The sequence below is a fragment of the Glossina fuscipes genome, unplaced genomic scaffold (assembly GCF_014805625.2).
Source record: "Glossina fuscipes isolate IAEA_lab_2018 unplaced genomic scaffold, Yale_Gfus_2 0, whole genome shotgun sequence".
NCBI lineage: Eukaryota > Metazoa > Arthropoda > Insecta > Diptera > Glossinidae > Glossina > Glossina fuscipes.
The window spans coordinates 22,304,500-22,330,146 of NW_023998414.1; the positions used below are offsets into that span (position 1 = coordinate 22,304,500).

At 33.6% G+C, this 25,647-nt stretch overlaps 2 protein-coding genes across 8 annotated transcripts; both read left to right on the forward strand.

Annotated features, from left to right (window-relative positions):
- Positions 1-2,177, forward strand: LOC119632757 (GATOR complex protein NPRL2). The gene is made up of 5 exons (XM_038025827.1): positions 1-206; positions 281-532; positions 615-735; positions 795-931; positions 996-2,177. The coding sequence occupies exons 1-5, from the start codon at positions 96-98 to the stop codon at positions 1,548-1,550; spliced, it is 1,176 nt and encodes a 391-aa protein (XP_037881755.1). The 5' UTR covers positions 1-95; the 3' UTR covers positions 1,551-2,177.
- LOC119632716 lies at positions 870-25,437 on the forward strand. 7 transcript variants are annotated; one of them, XM_038025812.1, is made up of 9 exons: positions 870-951; positions 12,944-13,818; positions 18,178-20,478; positions 20,548-20,644; positions 20,708-20,834; positions 20,912-21,651; positions 21,729-21,863; positions 24,611-25,134; positions 25,203-25,437. In XM_038025812.1, exons 2-9 carry the CDS (start codon positions 12,953-12,955, stop codon positions 25,336-25,338), a joined length of 4,926 nt encoding a protein of 1,641 aa, XP_037881740.1. In that variant the 5' UTR covers positions 870-951; positions 12,944-12,952; the 3' UTR covers positions 25,339-25,437. The 7 variants fall into 7 exon arrangements, with proteins under 7 accessions (XP_037881740.1, XP_037881747.1, XP_037881724.1 ...); XM_038025819.1 differs by lacking the exon at positions 870-951 and adding an exon at positions 2,097-2,177; XM_038025796.1 differs by lacking the exon at positions 870-951 and adding an exon at positions 2,457-2,584.
- Positions 25,438-25,647: the final 210 nt, after the last annotated feature.

The window sequence follows — 25,647 nt, forward strand, 5'->3', positions numbered from 1 at the left end:
TAATAAATAACTAATAAAGTTGCTGAACGAATGTTTCTCCGCTTTATTCCGCTGAGTTAGCCTTAGTTGAACCAAAAAAAAAAAAAAAAAAGAGTATGCAAACAAATAGTTTACAGTATTATGAAGGCTGTGGCAAAGAAGGTCAAATACGGTGTATATTTCTCAGTGAATTTCATGCAACAGCTGGTTCCAAAATCAGTTGTCAGGTGAGAAGATGCTTTTAGGACATGTTCAATATTATCTTCATTTGTTGAATATTATTGAACTACGAAACGTATAGGTACCAGCCGATTATGTGCCCAAAGAAGTATTCGATGCTGTCAATGTTTATATTATCCCTAAGCCTCATTTACAGCGTTGCATACTCACTGTTAATGCCATGGATATGAAAATTGTCGGTTATCCAGTAGGAATTGAAGATCAGCAAAAATATGCTCGTAATGCTTTCCTATTTAATTTGTGCTTTGTGTGCGATTCCTGGGCACGTTCAGTGCAATATGAACCGGTTGTTAAAAAGCTCTCTGAATATTTGGTATTGCAAAAAAAAAAAAAAAAAAACCCGCATAATATTTTTCCTTATGCATAAATAAAATTCTCTTATGTGTTATTCATAGATTATGATGGAAGAGGAAAGTTGTTTCCTTTCCAAGGAGGGGGATAATAAGTTACGATTGCAGAAAATATTTGAGACCGTGATTAAAGACTTAAATGGGCAAAGGGTCACGACCATAGTAGGTAATTTGGTAAGATCGTTGTCGAATAAAGTATATACTTAAAATGATTTTCGTTTTTAGAAGGAGATACTACTATCTATTTGAAAATAGTTACCCATAAACCGGATCCACCGTTAGTAAAGGATCATATGGTACCTCTCTTATTGGTCGACTATAAAGACACGCCTTTAGAGAATTGGGATCTTACAACACAACAGGTTAAGCGAATAAAATATGTGTAAGTAATGTTTTGTTCTGAAATTTTTTTGTACAAACTTTTAGATTCTTCCATACATTAATGGCATCAATCATATAGCTCGTATCGCGGCTGAAGCTGACGTAGAGACTAATCTGGTTAAATCGTGCGTTCAAAATTTAGTTTATTATGGTGTTGTTCAATTGCTACCCATTCTTAAGTACAGTAATGTTTACATGACACAGAATTTAAAAAATCTTATACAAAGTACATCCCTAAGTTATGCTTGCCGCAAGTATGTAGCATTAAATCCCGACAAAACAAAACCCACTATACAGAAAATATTTCAATTCTATGCCTCCATGACGCACGGAGTAACTTTGAGAGCCATATGCCAACGCTTATGTCCGCAAAATCACAATATCGATGAACGCAAATTAGTTATATTCGGTCTTCAGCATAAATTTATACGTTGCATACATAAATATCCTGTGTTCACGGGCTCTGTGCCGTCGGGACGTCAAAAAATGTACACTGGTCTACAAAATTTCGATGAGATATGCTGTAAAACTGGCTTATCACCGTCTAGTATAGAAAAAGATATTGATAAGGATACAAATGTAACAGTGATATGGAAGTAGAGAATGTTAGGAACAGTGTTTGTATATATGTATAATAATTGTTTTTATAATTTAAACAAGATAAAGAATAAAAAGCAAATAACTAGTTAGAGACATGTTGTGAATCCGAGAACTGTAAATGAAAAAAATCTTAAAATATGATCGCGAATGATGTTTGCGATCAGTGTTCAGTAAAGTTTTATTAAGCTAAAAAAAAAAAAAAGTTTTACTAATTGTAATAGCCTCGTATTCTCCGTACGCTATACGATTAGTTTAGTCGTTTAGTAACTCTTGGTCTGTTTGGTCTGTGAGTACGCATACGGTCAACTACTTGCTTGTTTGGTCTTCGACATAAAATAGCTTGTAGGGCCGGTTTTTTCATCTTTTTTCTTTTCATTTCATTTACCTTTTTGTAAATACTTCTGTAAAATGTTGTCGTTATAGAAAAACAAAAAAAAATAAATAAAAACAAAAACGAGAGTTAAATTGTATTGGGACCAGTGCTCGAATGTTAATTGTATCGTAAATACAATATGTCAGTTTTTGCTTGTATGAGTGTAGTTAAATAATGATACATGTATATAGATATATACTAAAGCATTAGTCTGACGTTGTGCTGCGTGAATCATCCGTTATGAAGTATTTTGAGTAAGTCTGATATGTGTGTGAGAAATAAAGAAATGAAAATAAAGAAAATCAAGAATATCTTTAGTGAAGAAAAAACGCGTGCATTTTGTTGTAAAATATCTTGAATTTATAAATGCATGCGTACATGCGCTTGTACGTACGCGTGTGCAATTTATTGAAATGAAAGTGTTTTATATTTAAGTGTTATGCGTATGGAGCTGTGCTATACTTGAATATTGAAATTGAAATCATATAAATAATTTGTTTCGGTTTTTACTTACGTCTAATATTTTTTTGAAAATACATAAGAAAAAAGAAACAAAAAAAAAAGAAACGAAAAAGAAAAAGAAAAAAATAAAAACACTTGTTGAGGGGCTTTCTCCGCAAACATTTTATCTATTATTTAACTAAAAGGTGATTACTTTCACGTGAGTAGAAATGAAAATGTTTTCAATTATTCTCTACGCAGTACAGTTAAAGTGCAATAACTTTCTACAAAATTTTCGCATTATCCAGATAAGCGTTTCAGAGTAAACTTGGTAATCTCCTAAGGCGCAGATATCTCCAATATAAGGGACTGTAAATGTCTATAAATCTAGATTCAAATATAGTTCATTCGTAAAATAAATAAAAAAAACTTGCATAAGATAATCTGTGAAAAACTCTCAGCAGTAATAAAAGTGTTACAATTTGATTCTGAACTCTGAGAACCTTTAGGGCTTGGCCCAAATTGATAAGAAGTCATTCGAAAATAATTATTAATTGTAAATATATATATATATATATATTTATTGCAAACCAAGACATTTTCTAATTTACCCCAATGTATGTCTCAAGATAGATGAACTTTTTCTAAAAATCTCTTCAAATCAATCCTAGAAACAAAACTTAATGCGTTTCGTGTTTATATTAAAACGAAAGACTTGATTATGAAGCACTTTTTTTGTTATTAAAAATTCCGCTTTGCTTGCTACTAATGAGAAACTTACCAGATATATCAGCTTTTATGAGAACACTTAAAACGATACTTAAGATAAAATAGAAGTAAATTTTTAAACGGATTAAAACGAATCTTTAATGCCTATCTTTGATGGAAGGCATTTTTAAGCTGTGACAAGAAATCAGGAAAGCCAACATTATGGCTTAAATGAAATAATATTCGAAAAATTTCGTAATGATATAAATCGTGTTAATCATCAGAACTCTCGTAAGGAATGTACTTATTTGATCAGCATAAGATTCCATATTAATTTAGTCGCCTTTAATTGTCTAACGGTGTGGAAGTTCGTTGGTCGGTCATCTGTTGCTAAAACGGCAATAGTCGCATCAATTGCGAAAGAGTGAATATAATTTGCTTATAAACCCTTCTTGATTTTCGAGTGTCGAACTGGCGTGTCACATAATTAATTCGAATTGCTTCTGCTTATTGGAGATATAGTTCTAGCTACCAAAATCAATGTTTAACGTTTTCCCTTCTGAATTGCTTAGCGATCGGTACGGAAGTGTTTCGTGCTTTCAATGCGACGCAACGATCAGGTCGACCTTTAAAGCATTTATTTCATCTTTTACAAATGAAATGAGCAAATTAACGAACCCCAATATTGTTTCGGTAAAAGAGAATTAAAAATGAGACAAAGCGTATCAGTAGAAGAACAATATTGAAATTGATCTAAAGCTAATTGTCAATCGGTAGCTGATGTAAAGCAGCTGTTAAGAGCGAGGAGCAATTGAAAACTTTGCTAAGCTCTTCTTTGAGGTATAGTTTAATTTGAATGCTTTTGGAATATAGCGAAGGGGCCATGGAAAAAAATGGCAAAAGCCATTGAGTACTTGCAATTCTCTGGGTGCAGTTTGTTTAATTTTTTTTTTTTTTTTTGCAAATTCCATGTTATTGTTATGCATGTCGAACTTCTAACAAATACTTTTAATTATTTATGCATTCGATTTACATATATATTCTTGGTAATGACTCTAAATATATATATCGGGAGCAGATATTGCGGTTTATTGTTATAACTTGTATAACTGCTGAGTTGTTATTTCTTTTACTAGTTTTTATATATATTCACGAATTAAATTTTCTAGTTTAAGTTATGCTTTCAAAGAAAAATTACATAAAACCTGAATATCGCACTGTATTATTTCAACTATAATATACAGCGATTTGCTACCAGGATTTATCGATGCTATTGCCCGGGACGATCAAAAACTTAAACCTAGAATACAAATATTATTGCGTTGAATTCGGTATTGAAGTGTAAGTGATCATTAGGGGCTGAACTTACTTTAATGCATGATGCACACACGTTCAATGTTCACTTTTGGCTTAATTGAATTCCGAACGACGAATATCTGTTGGAGTATTTTGTAATGACTAAGAATGAGTGTTTGGCGTGCTATTCATCGCTGCACAAAATGTTAACATTCTTGCTTAGTATAAGAATGCAAATTAATTTAGACATGTGCAAGTTTGCCCGTCCATGTGTCTTCTGCCGCATACGTTTCATATAATGGATCATATAATAGGTCTTTGTTTCTGCTTGTAGCCCGCTCTTTTCAAATGATTCATCATTTGCATTATTCCACCGACTTTTTCGACCACAGCGGAATTGAGCAACCCACTCCTGGCTCCTCCGTCAACGCACAGTGTCCTCACCGTACATTTCACAAATTTTTCAGCATGTTTTATCTTTTTTATAGTAAAAAAGCATCTCATAGTGTATTGCTTCAGAAATTTCGTCCACTTTCAAATCAATATAACTCTTTACACGAACAAAGCAGTAGAAAATTATCTGAACAAAAAGTCTAAGCAGAAATGTCATCTTTTAACGTCTCACACGTTCCTTTAAGACAATTAGGTGAGTGTTTCCCTATATATCAGCATCAGCAGCATCCTGCGAAAAGTACCTCAAAGTCTTTTTAAGTGGCCTAACACATGTAATTTTAGTTTATGCATTACATAAAGTATTTTGATCACTTTATCTTTTAAAAAAAAGCATTTATTGAGAAAAGTTCGTACAACACATATATAAAAATCAATTATGGCAAAATACGTCGATACCATGAGGAAGGAATCATATTCGTTTGGCTGCTATCCAATTATTTATCCATTATTGCACTTTTTCGGTATTTCGAAACCGCTTGCCGCCGTGAAGCCATGCTGCATCGCTCGAGTATGCTTGAGTATGGGAGCCGCACAACTTCACATTCGCGCTGCAAAAGTGTATCCTTGACAACTCTTGCTACCAGTGGCCATGCAAGAAGATCACTTTGCGTCTGATAGCCGCTATTGTTGGTCTGCTTTGCTACAATACATCATTCAATTATTTCAGTTGCCATTAGCAGAATTCTGCAGTAACAGTTTCATTCTGTTTTAGTAGCTCGTAATACACTATACCTGACTAATCTCCCCATACGTATAGTAAAATGTTATAATCGCGAATATTTCGTTTCAGTATCGACGTGGCTATCGAAGTCATGTCTGTTTGCCCTTGGGATTGTCGTAGTAGATGGAGTTTTCATCGCCAGTCATAATACGCCACAAAAAACTACTCCCTTCTTGCCTGACAGGTAATTAAACTGCAATATTGAAATGGCTCTAAACGCTATTTTCATCCAATTCGCATGGGAGCGGTTGTTGCTCCTTTGGATTTTTCTCATTAGCTTATCATTTTAACTAATAAATGTCGCTGAACAGAATGTATGCAAGCATTACTTACGAAGCAATGCGATCGATTTGGAATTTAGATACGAATACTTACCAGAGATTTTGAAAATTTTAGCACGAAAGTGGTTTTGATCATTTTTGTGCAAAATCTTTGTACTTCTACGATCAGTCCTTAGGACTTCGCAGAATTGATACCGAAAGGCGAAGCTTGCAATAAATGTTATTAGTTAAAGCGGAAATTCTGGATGCACCTAAGCATGTCCATCCGTTCATCTGTTCACCTGACTATCTGCTTAAATACGTAGCATTTATGGTAAACATTCTCCCTCCATCGCCTACAAAATTGGTCAAAGGGTACGCCTATAACGCCCACATGTGTATGCAACAAAAACTGTGAACATATTTGTTTTCTGCTTTTAACGCATACACCATACATACTTTAATAGCCGCGCTCATCGTATATTGTAGAGCATGAAAATTTAGTTCTGTTCCTTTTCTTGTTGGAATAACCAGTGATGGGTAGATTATTTATAATTGCTAGCGTTTATTCCATTCATTTCGAAAATATTCCAATCGATCTTAAGTCATAAAATCCAAATTTATTATCAATCACTTGAATATTATCTAGAAGAACGCAGTTGCGAAATGGTTTCAAACCTTTACACTCTTTTTAATGGTTGCCTTAATTTATTATATATTTATGAGTTAATGAATTTACAAACAGTTGTGATTGTATATGTACTTCAAATTAATTTTCATCCTATATCTTTGTTTTTTTTTTTTTTTTTTTGGTGCATACTTGACCTAAAAAGCATGTTATGAATGTGCGCGTATGTCTGCTATGGCTGAGGGAATTGTGCATATGTATATAATGTAAATATGAATTTTGCTTGAAATGTGGTCATTGGCTCGAAAGCTGGTTTCAAAAAATTCATCTCTTTTCATTACATACAACTATACCACCTTGTCAACTTACACCTGTTGACTGACGCAGATGTGATCGACTAAATCGTTTAATGCATTTCTGCATGAATATTGCAAGCGCGTTGTAGATGGGTACAAATGTAAGTGTACGTCTCTTTTTGCTTATATATTCTATATACAATCGGGTAGTGATTTTATATATATATATATATATATATATATATATACATTCGTAATTTGCGCCTTACCATAAAGAATTCATATGTTTTTGATTTACTTTTTGATTTACTTCTATTCGTGTGCTTGTAGAGCCATTTACCGCTGCTTCTCGCACATCTCACGGAATGAGATAGAAAATTAGAGTTTAATAAATATATATATTAATGTAAACTTTGAAACTAAGCACACAAGTTCTTGTTTGAAATCTACATTTTCACTTAAGACTCAAAATTTTCACTTAAAACTTAAGAAGAAATTTGCCTATAAATGTATTGGCAAAAGCAACAACAACGTAGAGATATATGTTTCATTATGTTCTTATAAATTTAACATCTACAACAGATATCGATTATAACGGGGACCGAAGTATATTAAAATAAGTAAGATAGTTCTAAAGTAAGAAAGTTCGGCGAGAGCCGAATCTTCCATACGCACCACTGTAATGTTTTTCGCGTTCTAGTCTTCTTCAAGTTCTTTTATTTGATACCCACATCGTTGATATTATTAAGAAAAAATTAATCCCGATATGTTCCATTTTACGGCAGATAATATATATGTTCATTTGAGGAGTGTACAACATAGTTTTAAACATTCGGTCTTGTTTGCCTTATGATAAATAAATGCATAAAATCTCAAAAAATTACGAAATTGAAATGAACTTAATTACTCGTAACATTGTTTGGGCATGGCCGATTGTTTCCATTTTTGGACGTAAAGTAAACGTGGAAAATTTTAACCTTCTAACTTTAATAGTTTCCGAGTAACGAGCAAAAATCTGAAAATTTTCGTAAAAACAACTGAGTTGCGTTCACTTTACGCTCCATTGCGCGCTTCTGCTCTGATCAATTTGGTCCATTTTCAATATCAACCACACAAACACACGAACGGACAGGCATGGCTAAATCAACTCAGCATTTCACGCTGATCAAGAATATATATCTTCGTGTTGGAATTCTTGGTCAGTTTCAATTCGAGCACTTAAGCATATCCCTCTGCTTATCTGTCCATCTAACCATTTCCACAACTATGTAGCATCTACCGTAAACATTTTCCCGTCGAGATTATCGCCTACAAAATTTGCAAAAGGAGGTGAAAACGACCTAAATCGATTAGAGGATACGTCTATAACTCCCATAGGTAAATTTCCACGGCCGCACCCCTTCGATATTATAAAGAGTGAAAGTTTAGTTTGTCTGCCTTTTTTTGAAATCATGCTGACGGATATAAAAGATTCGGTCACTATCGAACACAATTTTCTTACTTGGTTTTATTGTAACAAATTTTTTTTTTACATAGTTTACTCCGAAACTTACCATCTTTATATCTTTGTCTTTCATATTCGAGGCAATAGGCATTTTACTGTCATCGTAAAATTTGGACATGAATGACTGACTATATTATATGAAAATGCCAAAATGTCGGAAGATTTCACTATGGCAAGAAGGCAAGTTAAATAAACAATTTTTAAAAATTGCCACCACCGGCCCACTAAAAAACTCGAAATGAAGAAACATTTGCAGGCGGAATCTGTTATGTGTAATTTTTATATCGGATATTTGTAAGGCTATGTATAAGGAAAAGAAATTTCTTCTGATTTTAACATATTTTTTCTAATGGTGTAAATATGGATGTTTCAGTAATCTTCGGACCTTGTCCCAGTTTTCATTAAAGTTTATCTCTCGTTAAAAACACTTAAGATGCGTTAGAATTTAGTCGAATCACGCTCGTCATCGTTGGCTTCCGTTCAGCTATTTTTAAGACAAATGATAAATTTATTAACATTTAGTCCAAGATCTAAGTCTAAGGGACCGGTTCAATGTTTGCTATAACGTATTGTGGTCACTTGTAACGGTACGATAACGTTTTCGTTTGTAGTCTCGACAAAAATCGGAGCAAATAATCTACGCACCTAAGCATGCATTTGTTGCGTTGTTGTTGTTTGAGTTTTTTTTTTTTTTTTCTTAAATGTAAAAGCTTATCAAAAATCTACTCATCTTGCAATTAAAAAAAAATCCTCAAACCCTTACGATTTTAAAAATACTTACTCTTCTTGCCCATGATAAGCTGAAATCATTTCATACATATATGTGTATGTGTTTTCTTTAAATAAAATGACATTTCTTATCAAAGCTTTTTGATATTTTATTTAAATACATTTTCCGTTGCAAACTCCCGGCTAAAGTTGTGTGATAAATAAAAATGATTCATTAATTAGTTGTCCTTAGTTCATGATTGCTTACTTAACAGTTTGCGGCGGGTCAATAAGCTTTTTCCATAGCTAAGCGATTATATGAGAAATTTGTATGTTATGCCTATTGAGCAATCACTGACTGTTAATATTGAGTTTGTTGTGTCATCATCATCATCGCACACCAACCAAACATCAGTACTACACACTTAAGTCGCCATATGACAGTAGAGCTTACTCTTCGTTTTCATTGTTATTTAAGAATGTAACGGATGAGTCAATGTTATTGTATATCAAATTTGTAACTTTTTAAGATTTAAATTCAATTTTTTTTTCTCCTTACTCAGCGCAAGAACAACCAATAAAACACATATAGTCGGTTTGAAACGAATATTAGATACGCATCATTTCAAGTCTATCTATAAATATGTGAAAGTTTCTTTTCAAGTTTTGTGACCAAACGTAGGTCTCTGCTTTTTAGTTTCAGTAGCTTGCGTGCTATGCCGGAAAATTTTATGAATCTTTTTGCTTACTGTTGTCCCGCACATTGCTCCGGTTTTCTTCTGTCGACTATTGCGACATCGGCCTATTAATATAACTTCTTGATACGCAACAGAAAATATTGAGGACCTATTAAGGTCACTCGAACCCACCTGCTGCCCTTAGCACCCGAACGGCCAGGCATTCATATTAGGTGCACATCATTGTGCTTGCCTAGCTTATACAATGTTCGAAGTCACTCCAAAATAAGCCTGGATATTATCGTTTGCTCTCTTAGGGCCTTTATGGTGGCTTACCTGTGGAAGTAAAGGGAGGGAGATTGCATAGACTTGTGCTTGGAATATAGACGGATTATATCCCAATACTATGGCCATTTGAAAAATCAGACCGCGTATCCCAGCCTCAGATGTGCATTTCTCCACTTTGAACCGTCAATGTACCATTTCCTTGCTTCCGCCTGGGGTTAAAAAGCTTGCCATCCCCAATCCGATCTCGCCGGTGTGATCACTCGATGGGAGAGTATTAGCTTTGCGACGCAGTAGTCTTTTTTAACAACTATTGATTGACGATAAGATTTCCTGCATTTTTATAGTCGTTTTTTTTCAAGTTCAAAACTCTTCTTCCTGCACTTTAGTGGTTTGAAAATGATTTTTTTTTCTTATAACAAGATTCTGTTTTCTAAGTGAGTTATTGCGAGCGAAAATCGTATTTTCACGATAGTTAGGAAGAGTGCTTCTGAGAACATTTTAGTGCTATAAACAATCCGGGAAGAAAAGAAAAAATAAGTCTACATCAGACACCAGTCGGTTCGAAAACGTCTATCAATATTCGGTAAAGATGAATTGTGCATCAGACTTATCAATTTTAAATTGAAAATATATATTGTTTGTTTTAAATCAAAAATTCACAATTTCCAAATGGATATTGGAAATTATTGATTGGAATTCAGAATGGACAGCTGAAAGCGATGAAAATCGTTAATAATGCAATTTGAGTTCAATTTGTAATTGTAAAATTCACAATTGAGAACTTCTGAATGAAAATCGGGAAAGATGTCCAATGAGCAATGTTTAGTTATGGTTCCATATTATATGAATTTCAAGTTAGCGGTACTTCCGTTTACATTCAGATTCTAATATAATTTATGCGCTTACTACCTTTTCAACTTCCTATCTATATTTCATTGCACCCATTGTAACAACTATTCGATAAGTTTGCTGAAAGATAGCCTAGGGGTATAGTGGAAGAAGCAATCCTCTTTCATAGACTATTGCTAAGAAGTAAATACTAACCATCCACCTGGTAACTGGTTACGTAAAATACGTTGATATGGTAATAGTAGAGAGCATGGTCCCGCCCGCCATGTTAGATGTAGCATCAGATGTTGATATACATTGAAGAAGGGTAGTCCGGTGTAGGCTAGCCGAGATTGTATGGTTAATTCGAAGACAGGAGTGACTACGTCGCGTAAAGTAAGGCTAAAGGCTTTATAATCTAACTTTAAGTTCCACGGGGGTGAGTAGTCCATTCACTATATCACGCGGGTAGTGGTGACAGAATTGGTGTACTGCAAATTGGTGCTTGCCAAGATCCTTCAGGGGGAAGCTTGTATACTTACTTACATGGGGTAATCGCGGTGGAAGCTAGTATGTCCAATCAGCAGTTTGAAGGCAACAATTAACCAATGTCTGAGTCCTGACTGCATGATAAGGGCCTTCGGAGAGCGTCAGTTACCTAAAACTAACACGTGTGTCATCAGGCACCGTGGGGTTAAACTCACAAGTTAGTGTAACCATGTTAAGCCAACAAAGACATCTGTAACAACTTTATATGTTACGCTTACGCACTTAAAAGTCATGGTTTACACTTTAAAAATCATAATTTTCCTGATTTTCTATTTATAGAAATCTTTTGTGGGCAATTTTCGAAAACTTTTTTTGCTTAGTTTTGAAAAACTTGGTAGTAACTTATACAGATAGAGAAATTGGAAGAAGAATAATAATTAATTTTTACAGGAATTTCTTTTGCACGAAATTTGATTTAACACGAGTTGGAAAGAAAAAAATTATCTTTTTACCCGAATTGTTTTCTTTTAACACGATTTTCAATATTTTATGAATTTTTTTTTGTGAAATTTTCTGGTGAATTTTTTTTTTGGGGTTTTTATGAATTTTTTCATTCTCACTCCTCACAAATATGCATTGTAACTCCGTGTTATAATTTTTAAAATTCAGTTAGATTATGTCGATTATATGCGTATATGAGTGGAATTCCCCGAATTGTGCATAGAGTAAAGGCATAATGTATTTTTTAGGCGATTTTGTTTGGTTTTTCAAAGTATGGCATAATTTATTTTTTATAGTACATTTAATGAATTATTTTATGAATTTTTTAATATTGTTTGTTGCACTTTTTTTGGGAACATATCTATCGTGTAAAAAGAGAATTAGTTGCGTTTTTTTTTTTGATCATCGACATCATACATGCTAGCGTCTAATAAATACGCTAATTTTCTTTTTGCGCGAGGGATACACCCCGAAAAACTTCGTGCAAAAAAAGATATAGATTAAATGGAAAAAAGGATTCATTTCAGATCTAAACAATGCAACAAACAATATGCAAAAATTCTTGTTACTTATGAATTTTTATTGAGATCTATTGGTGAAAATGATCAAAATACATGCAAGCACCTACTAATTACATTTCTTTATCACAAAGTTTTTCAAAACTAAGCAAAAAAAAATGGAATGGAATGTATTTTTAATTTACTTTGCAGTTGTTGTGATTATCTGATGATTTAGCAAGCCTTCACACTTGAGAGATGGTTTTTGCCGGACAAAGGCATTTTTTATTCGTTAAATCCAGTTTGTTTTAAAGCCTTAGGTCAAACGTTCACAGACCTATTAAGAATCTGTTTCCATACACAAGAACAATTATGCATTCACTTGACGTTTAGTTTCTCTTATTCTTTTTGCAAAAACATTCTTATCATTGTCCACAGCGTTGTTTATGAATGCTTGTAAATAAATTATGTTTTTTTTTTTTTTTATGATTTGTAATAAGTTGTTGCCGTACATATATATATGCAAAATTTTTCTGAGCGTACATACGTTAACATTTGTAATCTTTTATTTACTCGGTTTGTATGTAGGACATTATAGGGTAGTTCTTAGAAGAATGCAAAAATATATTATTTTGCAAAAACTTAAATTAATTTTGCTTTAATTTACTGACCAACATTTCACATAAGCTTTTTTTTTTTTCGTTCTTTTTTTGAAATATATTTAGGTTACTATAATGGCTGAAGATGAAATATGTCGACCAGTGCCGGCCCCTCGACGTCTCTATCCCGAATTGAGTAAAACTCAATATGAAAATGTTTCCGTTGATTTGATTAATAAAAATTTGAATATAAATTCAGAAAATATACAAAACAATGTAAGCTGCAGTGATAAAGTACCCAACAATAAAGTGTTTTTACTTTATCCCACTTTAAAGGAGGATTCAGAAAAACTGAGCTCACCTAAGACAATCCTAACGGAAACCAATGATCTGTATGGACCAAATGCCAATGAAGATATTAATTTGTATAGTCAACCAACGCCCGCACCCAGACCTAGAAAACCGCAAAATAATGAAACACAAGTTTATGAAAATGCAATCATCAAACCCAAGATCAACGAAATTGAAACATTGTGCACAGATTTATCATTAGATAGCAAACCTCTACGTCGTGCACCTGATTTACCACCGAAAATCTTCGCGAATATTGATCGTGATCGTGAAATACGTGAAATACCTGAAATTCGTGAAATACGTCAACGTAGTCACTCCATATCAAGTGAATTTTCAACAACAAGTAGCAACACTTTCAATAATAATAATAATAACGACAACAGCGATACATTGGAATCGAGAGGGAAATTTTCACCGAACAAAACTTATCCGCCATTAACAGCAAAGTGCCTTAGTCAGAGATCTTCAAGTTCCTCGTTGGCTGAATCAATTGATAGTTCGGATAATTTTAGATACAAATCACCATCACCCGGGTATGTTAATGTTGAATATGACGAAGATCATCATAACAATGCGGACATGTCGTCACAAACATTTTGCAATATTGAAAAAAGTCCGGTCATAAATATCATCAACAATATTGACAAGTAATAAATACTGTATATTTTGCTTGTTTTGTTTTTTGTGTACTTAAAAGGGAAATTTTTTTATTATTATATCTTGCGCTTGGTACAAATCATTTTTAAGGTTATGGGGTTTGCTAAGATTAAATAAATATATTTATTCATTATGATTACTTTACAAAGGCTCTATGATAAGCATGTTTAAGGAAATCAAGTCGAAAGATTTAAACGTAATGTCCCACGGATCAAGCGACTAGCGATTGAGGAGTCATTGTCCGCAAGAATAGCCGAATAGGTAAGAACCGCGACTAACAACTCAGTAGTCGCCGATTCATACCTCAGCGAGGCAAAGTTTGCTTTGGTCGTAGCTGTAGTGAGTGTTCAGTCGAGAAAACCATAATGCTGGGCTGTGGTCACTTCCTTTCCTTCGCTTATTGTTCTTTCTGGCCGTCATTGTGTTGCGCGAATAGGGGACATCCCTGACTGGTTGGTTAATTAAAAAAAAATTTACAAAACTTCAATTTGCTTATCTTCGCTAATATTTATGCAGCTAATCTGAATGTTGAACATTTATGCAGCCAGTTTCAACGACAAACATTTCCTGCTAAGCAAGAATCCATGCTTTAAGCTTCAGGTTCCTAACCCTATTTTCTCGCCAGGTAGCATTTTAACAACAGGCGAAAAATGAACAAACGGACGGATAAATAAACGTATCAAAATTTCACGCTGGTGTAGCTAATGTCTTAAACATATTTTTGGGTGTGGCAAAGGGAAGGAAAAATATAGTATACCTTTCTTGCTTAGATGGTGCATATGAAGAAGCGGATGTGATCACTTAACAGCATGACAAGATTCACGGTCTTTGTAATTGATCAACAGATGATTGCATTGCACTGGGGAAATATTTCATTTTAATAATTTTTTCGAAAAGAACATATAGCGGCAGATTACGCATATAGGATTTCTTGCAATAAGAGAGTTTTTTAACTCTAATCTTCTTATTACGAGTTTTTATAGTGAGCCGAATCACAATATATGTCCACAACCAAGCTATATTTAAACATATGCATGTATTTTTTTATTTCGAATAATTAAAAAAAAAAAACTTGAAAAGATAAGAAAGAATTTATTTATTGATGCAAGCTCTGTGTAAACTTCGATTCAGTTCACAACTTGTAAGGAAATTAATAAAACTGATAGTGCTTTTACTGAATGGTATGCACACTTCGTCACCATATCTGTGTACCAAATTTCATCCTCAATTGGATCCTGCGTGTCTATGATGTGGAATTTCTTTCGGTCTATATGAATGTTAAGGACATCGTCGTATAATAATATATGTTTTATGAAAGCAGTTAATATTCATATTATGACTAATTTTAATTTTCCAGTAGTTAGGTTAGGGTTAAATAACTCACGCAATGAAAGCTTTGTTGCATGATCTGTGTGACTAGTGACACCGGCCATATTGTTTATTTCATAGCACCAATATCATATTTAAAAAAGTTAGTCAACACTATTCACTTACTATGAGAGTTGTACGAGCAGAATTGCGAAAAAGTATGGCCCAGTTATCCTTCCTAACCTTTTGTTTCAGGTGGCTTCAATATCGTTTGTTAGGTATTGTTACTTGGTTGATAAAATAATTGAATAAAATTGATGACTAACTTCTCCACTTACTAACGCAAAAGAAAAAAAAAATTAAAGATAACTGAACATCATCTTCATCAATTATGGAAACAATATTTTTTTTTGATATACTTAAATGAAATTCTAATAATTCCGCGGAAGATAATGTTTAACAATATCGCATTAATTTGACATAATTGATATTGTGAGCTTTGAGAAAAAAGTACTTATCATACAGCCTTTAAGTTATAATTGTAACTAACTTTTCATTGAAATTCTGACACAAACTCGTCATATCCTATTGTCCATTAACTTTTTGTACTGTACTGAATTGCCAAAAATATACGCTCAACTCTTTTTTAGGCGGTAAACGCGTTCTTTAGCAATCCGTGCAAAAAAATTCGTGTAAAAAATACATGTAAGGTACGGTAAATTTGGAGATATGTGTCACAACTTAAAAAAATCGTGTCAGATGAAAAACTTTAAATGGTTTCCCAAAACACCGTACAAAAAAAGTAATAATGAAATCCATATAAGCAAAGCAAAAACCATTCTTTTTATTTCAAAAATCAAATTAAAATTAGACTACAGTGAAAATTCGGTCCATAAGTGAATACAACACTTAAAAATTGAAATTAGGAACAAAAATCTATTTCTCAACTATTCATAAAGGTGCACATTTTTTACGAACTGGATCAAAAATGTTATCATCTGTAGATATGTCAATGATGTCGAGCACAACCGTCGGGTGTGATTCAAATGCCGTAGAGCAAGTCACTAGCACATTTGTGGCATAAACGGACTGATTTTGGATCATAGTATTCGCTCAGTTGTATTTTTTTTTTTTTGCTATCTATATAAATTTCTGCGAAACATCGTCAAAATTAAAATTAAAAAAAAATTTTTTTCTTGTTTTGAAATTGTCGTAGAAGAAATAATTCGTGCAAAAAAAAAATGTATTTGCTCATTGGCGAATTCGGTTATTTCAAAATCGTGTAACGAAAGATTTGGGTGTATATTGATTTTTTGGGCTTTGTAGATCTAGTCTAAAATTAAGTGTAAGTGGGTCAGCAAGTAGTGTTCGATATTAAAAAAGGCTCACTTAAACTGCGATTAATCTTCCTTTGCTACGCTGCTCTTTGGAATATGTCTTTTCTCGCGATTTGCATATTTTCAATTTCTTATTTGTCAAGGACTGATGCAAATGTTTTAATATACCTTGTCGTTTCTGCAAGCATGCATATCACGTAGATTGCCTTTATATATTTCTACTCAGCGAGGGTTGCTGAAGAAATCATCATAACTAGGAGCAAAGCACGTTAGAAAAAATTTACCACTGCGTGCTTTCTCTCCAAGTGAATGACACACTAAGTTGGGCTGCTCATAAAAACATCTGAAGGAAGTCGGGTAAATAGGATAAGCTTTAATGTCACCAAAATCCAAAGCTGTCTCCTAACGCACAGGCGGAATAATGATGGTGTTAATGTAGGGAGAATCGGCAACTTTTGATGTTGTGGGCATGAGAATACAAAACGATTTTCGTTGAACAGAATGTGTGTTTGAAATCCCGAAAGATGCAATCAAGTGCTTAGGTTTTTTAAAGCGGTGCAAAACAGACTGCATTATGTGCACTCCGAGATACCGGAAGAGGCTTTCAATTCCATTCAACGCCTTCGGTCTGTCATTAATATTACTTCAGATTAATTCTCGCTCCTTGTAGCATCCTTTATGTATTCTACTTAAACTACCGTTGGTGACAATGACTATTAAAACTTTTGGCGGCGTATTTTGCACTCTCACTGACTTGACGAGTGTATATGTAAGCATGTATGTATAAAGGCGTATAGTGATTGTCTTTTTTCAAAAGTGTAGCAGATACGAGATAAGTAAGTTGAATATGATAAATTGTTTGCTCATTGTTCGTCTTATATGGAATAGTTCAAAGATCTCTCTCTGCTGGACTCGAATGTAATTTTTTTATTGATGATGAGCTTCACAAGGCTAACTTCATATATGTCTTTATGGTGATGGGCATGTAAAATTCGATTCAAAGTCGAATAAAACTTTCTTACTTACTCTCCATTCGATACATAAGATAGGGAGGAACGCTTCTTGTATATGTTACCTTAATAAACAAAAAACGACAAGAGAAAGTTCATTTAACCCATGAGACGAATTGAAAACATTTGCTTCTACCTGGACTATATAGCTAGCTAATTACTTTACAACCAAAAAGAAGAATAAAGTAAAAATAAAATGTATATAAATAATCAACGAGTATATGAGAAAAGAGAGGAAGTAAATTCTATTTTTAAAGTATAGTATATATATTTGATATATATATATATAGTATTTGAATGTTTCATTCATTGCTCATAAATTGTGATCTTGAAATCCCTGACTATACTTAAGGGCAAAAATTCGTTTTCTCATAAATCTTCTTATACATCTATGTTCCTTGTCAGTTCTGCTGAGCAGCTGAAAACTATAAAACACACGAGTCAAGTTTTATATTTAGAAGTGTCGCTCTTCCGTAGCTATATTAATAATATAAACATATTTTGCATGTATGTACTTTTCCGTAGTTGAGGCAAATAGAAGATATATGTTTTTATCAGTAGTGGAGTAGTGGCGGAGTAGCAATTAACATCCAATCGGCATATTTTATAATAAAAGGATATAAATATATATATATATATATATATATACATATATATATATATATATATATGTATTTTTGAAATATATTTTTAGTGATCTTTTGAAATCATTGGGTACTACTTCAAAATTATTAACCGAATCAATAGGAGAACGCGTTGTCTCCAAGGCTAAAGGTGCTAAGCATAAATTTGATAAGAATTTGAAAAATTCTTCTGACATTTTAAGTAATATCGGTTTCGAGACTACACATCGCCTTAAAACTCTCGGTTCAAATTTGAATTTAATTAAACGAGATAAAAGCAAGGATACTATGTCGTTATCACAACTTAATTCTGATCGACCTCAAACAGTGCCTCCTAATGATACAGTTTTTAATACTATAACATTTAGTAGTCCATTGTCGCGTAAAAGTGGCGGCGTATGCGATTTAACCAGCAACGAACGTTTGGATTCATCTTATGAGGTGCCGCGTAGTGTGAAGCCGGTTAATAGTGTTCATACTTTTAGATCGTCAGTGAAAACGGAATTTATGCGAAATACAGTTATTAGTAAATCCCTGGTTATTCCCAAAGGCAACTCTGCACAAAACAATTCAAATCTGAACAGAGTGTTGGAAGAATTGAGTTCGCGTTTTCCAGACAATGTTTGCAGAGATTCTGTGGATTTACCTTCGCCGCCAATGCCCACCATACCGGCTCCTATCTTAACAGAGAAAATGGAAAATTTGATTAGTCCAGAGCCTGTTTATGGAAAATTAAATCCAATACAACCACCTGTTCGGCAGAAGCGACGAAAGAATTGTGAAGAAATTCAGATGAGACGGCAATTAAGTGCGACATTAGACGAATGCTCACTAAGAGTAAATGTAGACTCGATGGAATTGCAAAAATTAAATTCAGAAGCTGAAGCAGCGGAACGTGAGGAATCATTGATTCTAAGGCAACTGATAAACGCTGAAGAGAAATATACACCGATACCAGAGCGTAGTGATTCATGGGAATACTATGAGGAAAGCAATGCCAACAATAGTCAAGATTCATCGTCACCAGAACCTGAGCCGATTTATGTTAATCAGGAGATAACTTATGGAAATGTTTTCGAAATGGCTACGAGCAATAAAGATTTGTTAACACCTCAAAATACCTTGGTGAGTATAACGGAAGAAGACTCTGATAATGACGGTGAACAGGGGGCCGTTGGTGGTGTGACGGAACCTCCTAAAGCAATAATAGAGGAATTCGATCCTCTTACCAAGCGTAAAGCTTCCACGATTTGTCGTAGCGATAAAAGTAACCAATTATTACTGTTGGAATATTTGCTTGAAGAAGAAACATATGGTGCGATAAAAAAAACTCATTCCAATTCTGACGATGAGCTGAGCATGTGCACATCAGAAGAAGATAACATTAATATTAGCAATGGTGTTGCACTTAATAAAAAAAAGTCCGAGGAATCAAAAGCTTCATCTTTACCGGTCGCGCGTACTTCTACTACCGTATGTCCAACTAAGACCCAAACAGCTACTAGCAAATCTTCCAAGTCCATGCAAATTGTTCATCAAAATGCTCAGTTACTTTCTGATAGTGTGGAGAATATAATTTCTGACACGAACGATGTCGAAAAACAAGCTAAGCCCTATTTAAGTCACGTTGAAGATAAGCCGCCGTCAAATGTAGCTGTTGACTTAGCCCGGCCATCAGAAAATCGTTCTCAATGGTTTGTCGGAGAGTCAAGAGATTCTTCTGATTCTAAATGCTTTAAATCGAGTAAATTAAGTATGGATGATGGCGAAAGTCCACCCTCGTATTTGGAAGCAATCGGTGATAAGACTTCAAGCGGCGACACAATAAAAACTCGCTCATCGCGTTTCAAAAACACTATGAATGTGTTTTCGAATGTGATGACGCGAGTGGACGCTTTAAAGCGTAAAACGAGTTTCAAGTCTGCCCAAAAATCTGTTGAAGTGAAAGTTACGCTACAAATGATACCGCGGCCTACGCTATCGCCTCTGTTCGTGCGTTACGAAGGACATTTGGTGCGATTTCCCTCCGGAGTTGTTGAAGATATACTAAAAGAGATGCAAAATCGGAAAGCCGTTTTAAGAGATCGACAATTTCAGACATTTTTGGATCAAGAGATGAAAACACCTAAAGAAAGCATTTCTTTAGAAAATATTACCACTGTCCAATGTGTGAGCAACAGTCGAGTTACCGATAATTCAACTCATTTCTATTGCTTTGAAATTACAACAACAATTCCAAAGAATGGTAACGGTTTCGTTGGCAATGTACAGCAAATGTCGAATCCTAATTTAATTATGACCAGCGGGTCATCGGGCAATGTGAAACATCAACGAGTTTCCCATTTATATGGCGTAAGCAAAGAATCTGAAAGGTACAAATACAACGTGCAACGAATCATTTAAAAATTGTCTTGATATATGTTCTTACAATTTTATTACAGAGACATATGGATGCAAAAAATATTGGAAAGTCTTACCAATTCCATACCGACAAAGTACACATGTCATTATTACAGAGCGGGTTGGTGTTATCTCAAGGTAAACAATTCATTCGACCTGGTTCAGCATTTTCAAATTTTGACATATGCATACTATTTTTAGAATTCCATAACTTCGGAATGGAGTGGTACATGGTTGGTGTTGAAGAAGTCTCAAAGACGTTTAGTCTTTGTAACGGAAATTTCAGGGAATATCGAAAAAATGGATTTACGTAAGGCGCGATGCATAGGTACATTTAAATGATTTTATATCAAAAAAAAAATAGTCAAAAATTAAAATCGAAACATCTTCTTCTTCTTTTATCAGTGCTTAAAGAAAGCGATGATAGCATTAAAAATTTGCATGTCGAATCGGGCCCGATGTTGATGATTGATGCTCCCCCTTTTACCGTTTACATAATAATGAGTGCTCCGCGTGAAACGAAAGTATGGCGTAATATAATACGTGAGGTCGCCCATAATAATGGATTTTCATTAGCCGATCAGCAGTTAACTAAATTTAATGTGCCTGTTATAGTCGATAAATGCATTAATTTCGTTTACATACACGGCTCGATGTCGGAGGGTATTTATCGTAAATCGGGATCTGAAAATTCTATACATAAATTAATGTCAGCATTTCGCGCGGATGCATTCAATGTCGAAATCACTCGCAACGAATACAATGAACACGATGTAGCGAACGTTTTAAAACGATTCATGCGCGATTTACCCGAACGTTTAATGGGCAAATTGTCGGAGAGTTTTATGTGCATTAGCGAATTAGAGGCAAACAGCGAAAAGATTACTTTATATAAAGAATTGTTAGCCCGTTTAAATATCATAGAACGTGAAACATTGAAAAAAATTGTCGGTCATTTAGCTTTCATTAGTTCCCAGCTGAACAAAAATAAAATGAGCATACAAAATTTGACAATGATTTGGGGACCGACTCTTATCCAAAGCATTCAAGCCGAGGAGATGATTTACTCGCAAAAAGAGGCCGACGTTTTGACAGATTTAATTAATTTTAATAAAGATTTATTTCCACTAACAGCCGATGAATTGGTGAGCGCGCTTCTTCTTCTCTCTCTATTTATTAAATCAACTTTTAATAGCAAATGATATAAATTGTTAATTTGTAGAAAAAGGAGCAGGAAATGTTAATGTGTCTTCAAAAATATTATGCTGCCGCCGAAACGCTTACGGATTCGGTAAAAAAATCAGGAGATCTCAAAATGTGGATTACATTAAATCCAAATCCTGAGAATACGACAGAGGTAAGAAAATCGAAATGCAATATATTTATTTTCTTGATTTCGATAATAAGTAACCTAGCCGTTGACGGGGTTAAGGCTAGGTTATCCGCTATACGGTTTTTTGTTTTGGACAACTTTTGTAGCAAACAAGAAAAAAAGACATTATCGTCTGGAACTGTGCATGAACAAGAAAATTGGATTAAGGCTTTGTTATATGGTGTTCCATCAATATCAATTTGTTACGGTATATCTATGTCAAGCTCTCTATTTAGATTTCTCTTTAAATTACGCAGTAACACTGAGCAATACGGCTTTTAGATACGTTACTAAGTTACTATGGGTTATAGTAAGCAAATATGCAAATATTGAAAAAAGTTTTGCTAGTTGTGGGGGTGATATTAAATGGGTGGATCAAATTTCAATTTACCATATGTTGTTCACTGTTTTATAAAATATTACAAATTTATTCGAAATTTTGCGATCAGGTGTAAAAGATGGTAAAGTACAATTTCGAACTTGATATATGAAATTGATCGAAAAGCACCTATTTGAATATTTACATTTAGATGGGCGTAACCGCATATAATATATATGTTTATAATTCGTACAGTTTGCGCGTAATTGCTGAAATCAAGATAGCTAAAGACAGCTATTAAAATAGAGAGAAATAGAGAGAAATATTAAAAATTAGCCGAGTAAGAGACTAATAATGAAATTAGACATCTTACGGGTTAATACATTAATATATGAAAATTTTTTTTTTTTTGACAAACCCAAAATGAACCAATTTTACATGACTATACGTAAAAGGTTGGGACGTTTAAGATTTAAATATCTAACGAATTACATTTATTTTAAACCCTCCAAATCTTTATGCCTTATAAAAGTGGCTCTGACAAAAAATTAATTTTTCTGATTTTAGTTGATTAAAATAAAAATTTGTTATTTTTAACTGTTTATCTCAAATGTGTCTTATGTCAGTCACTGTCATTTTGTCAAAACGTTTGCAACACCCATAAAGAAGTTTTAAAGACCCCATAAGTTATATATGTATACATGCGGATTAGGCATATTCGTTTGTGTTATGTCTGTTGTAAACATTGTTTTTTTCAAATTTGGCAAAACCATTGAAAATTCTTGTACGCAGATTGGTATTGAAACAGTACTACGCGAACTGAGTATATCTCTGTCTTCTAAAGGTAAGAAAAATAGACTTTTTGCTCATTGCTCACAAACTATTGCAGATAAATCTATAAAAATTTGAACGTGTATTTTATAGGCAATCTTGTACTAACTGTACAAAAATGGAAAAAATTGGCCAGGCTTACTTAATATTGTAGCCCCGAAGTTTGCCTCAAAACATCCAAAAGTATATACATTCTTGGCCAGTGTCAATTTTGGAGTATACCTGTGCATCTGTCTATCTGCCCTATGGCGTAGTATCGTTCCAAAAATAAAGACATTGCTTACAAATTTGCAAAACAATTTGAAAATGACCCAAACCCGTCAAAGGATACGGCTAGAACTCTCACACGCTTATTCAACTCAAAACCGAGTACACCTATGTTTTTCGTGTTTTTCGCTGGTTGGTTACTCGTAACTTTCGACAGATGTACGTTTAAAATTTTTATTTTTACCACGGCTTTTCTGTTTTTTTAGTAATTTCTAGGACAACCGTGATGGTTATAAAATATTTAGTCACAAAGAAATATAATTTTCTGATTTACTATAATCACTTTTTCACATTTTAGTTTATTACAATTCACGCGAGTTCTCTAGCTTGCCACACTGTACACTTGTAGCCCGTTTAATTCATATCCATGTAAGAAGGATTATCAAGAGAACAATCCTCTGCCATTGAAAGCAAAGGCGAAGCAAAGATGCTTAATTTCAGCATCGTCGGGAATATCCAGAATATCCACGTCGATGCTCATCAAAGCTTATACCAATATATGTATTTACGTGTTAAAACTTGTTCGATATCAACTCCAGTTGGTAATGATTTAAGTAAACCTTATCATAGGATAGCGTTCTCCTTTATACTGCTTTTTGTGTTCATTTTTATAGATCTGTAGCTCGCATTTTTGGTTTCACGATGATGCTATGCGTGTTATTTGAGACATCCTGAATTTATTTTGCTTTAATAAAAAGCACTATGTTTTGTAAGTTTTAACGCGATTGATGATCTAAGGTTGAAAAAGTAGGAAAATTTGTATTCGGCTGTGCCCACAATCTTTATCCTACGAAAAGGACTAAAACAAAAAAACTAAACAATCAGAAATTTTCATTTTTTATAACATTTGATGAGTGGGAGTGGCTGATTTTTTCCACATTTATAGGATATACGTGAAAATATTTATCGTGTATCCATTGTAGTTAGCAAAAAACAAAAGGCCAAAAGGAGGAGGTATTCGTAGTTTACGTGATACTGTGGACGTGACCTTCATTTGCTTCATTTTTGTGACTTGAAGAATGTTTACCCCATTTGCATTGCCTAGAGAATATAGGGAGGGAAATCGACAGTAGTTCACAGACATGCTTAAATTGTTTTAAAATTTGTTGCCAATCAAAAACATGTATACGTTATGGAGTCTCTGAAATTGTGAATTTTCGAATGTTGCAAGTGTTCTCATCTAATGATGGTGTAAAAAATTTGATCAGTAATCGGCATTAGCCCCTAATCATATATATAGAGATTTTAGGCGAATATTAATGATGTACGGCGTTGGTATATTTATTCATTTTTAGTTTGTTTTTTTAATTTCTAGGATAAGACTCAAGTGAATGTAACCATATCGCCTACGAAAACTGCCTACGAAGTTTGCCAGGAGTTGGCATCAAAAATGAATCTTTCAACGCACCAGATTACTCTATACGAAATCATACTTAATGGTAACTTAGAGCGACCGTTGCATCATGACATTAAAGTGTTCGATGTAGTATTAAATTGGTCATATTGGCCAGACGATGATCGTAGAAACAATACTTTGGTAGTTAAACCAATTGAAATATTGAACGAAGTGCAACGGGCTGTTAAGAATTTAGCTATAATAACGCCTGGTAAAGAATTGAAATTTGTTGATAATCGAACGAAATCGTTTAAAAGTTATCAATGTGAGCTAAGAGATGGAAAAATTGTGATATCGAAGAAGGAGAAAAATGAAAAGAATACAATTGTAAGAGAAATATTTTTACATAGTGCAATCGCATATTTGGGTTGTGAGAAAAAGAGAGAATTTCCGTGGAGTTGGGCGATAACATTTGTTGAAAAAACTCAAACACAAATCTTAAGGTACGAATTGATGCGATTTACTTAATAATTAATGAAGAAATTGTAAATCCATTTCGATACTCTTTTAGGTCACGTGATACACCTTATATAGGACACGTTTTGGCCGGCAGTGAATGGGTAGATCGTACAATTTGGTATTCCAGTATATGGTATTGTTTATATGGCGATAACATATTACCGCCAGCGGAAATTATTATTGAATAGTAATTAGATCGCGTATATATTTAATTATATAGATATATATATTAATTGTAGTTAAAAATTTTCATAAATATTTTACAAACACACACAGCATTTATTGTACAGTTTAGTACTTGCCATTATAAATTTTATTTTTTTCTTTCACATATTCCTCCACAAATATATATATATATATATATATATATATATATTTATATACATATTATAAAATTTTACATCTTAAATCTGGCTAATTGCTAAAGAATTATTCCCTATCAATTAGGTACTGCGTGTGATCGTCATCATCAAAAGCAATACATTAATAATAATATT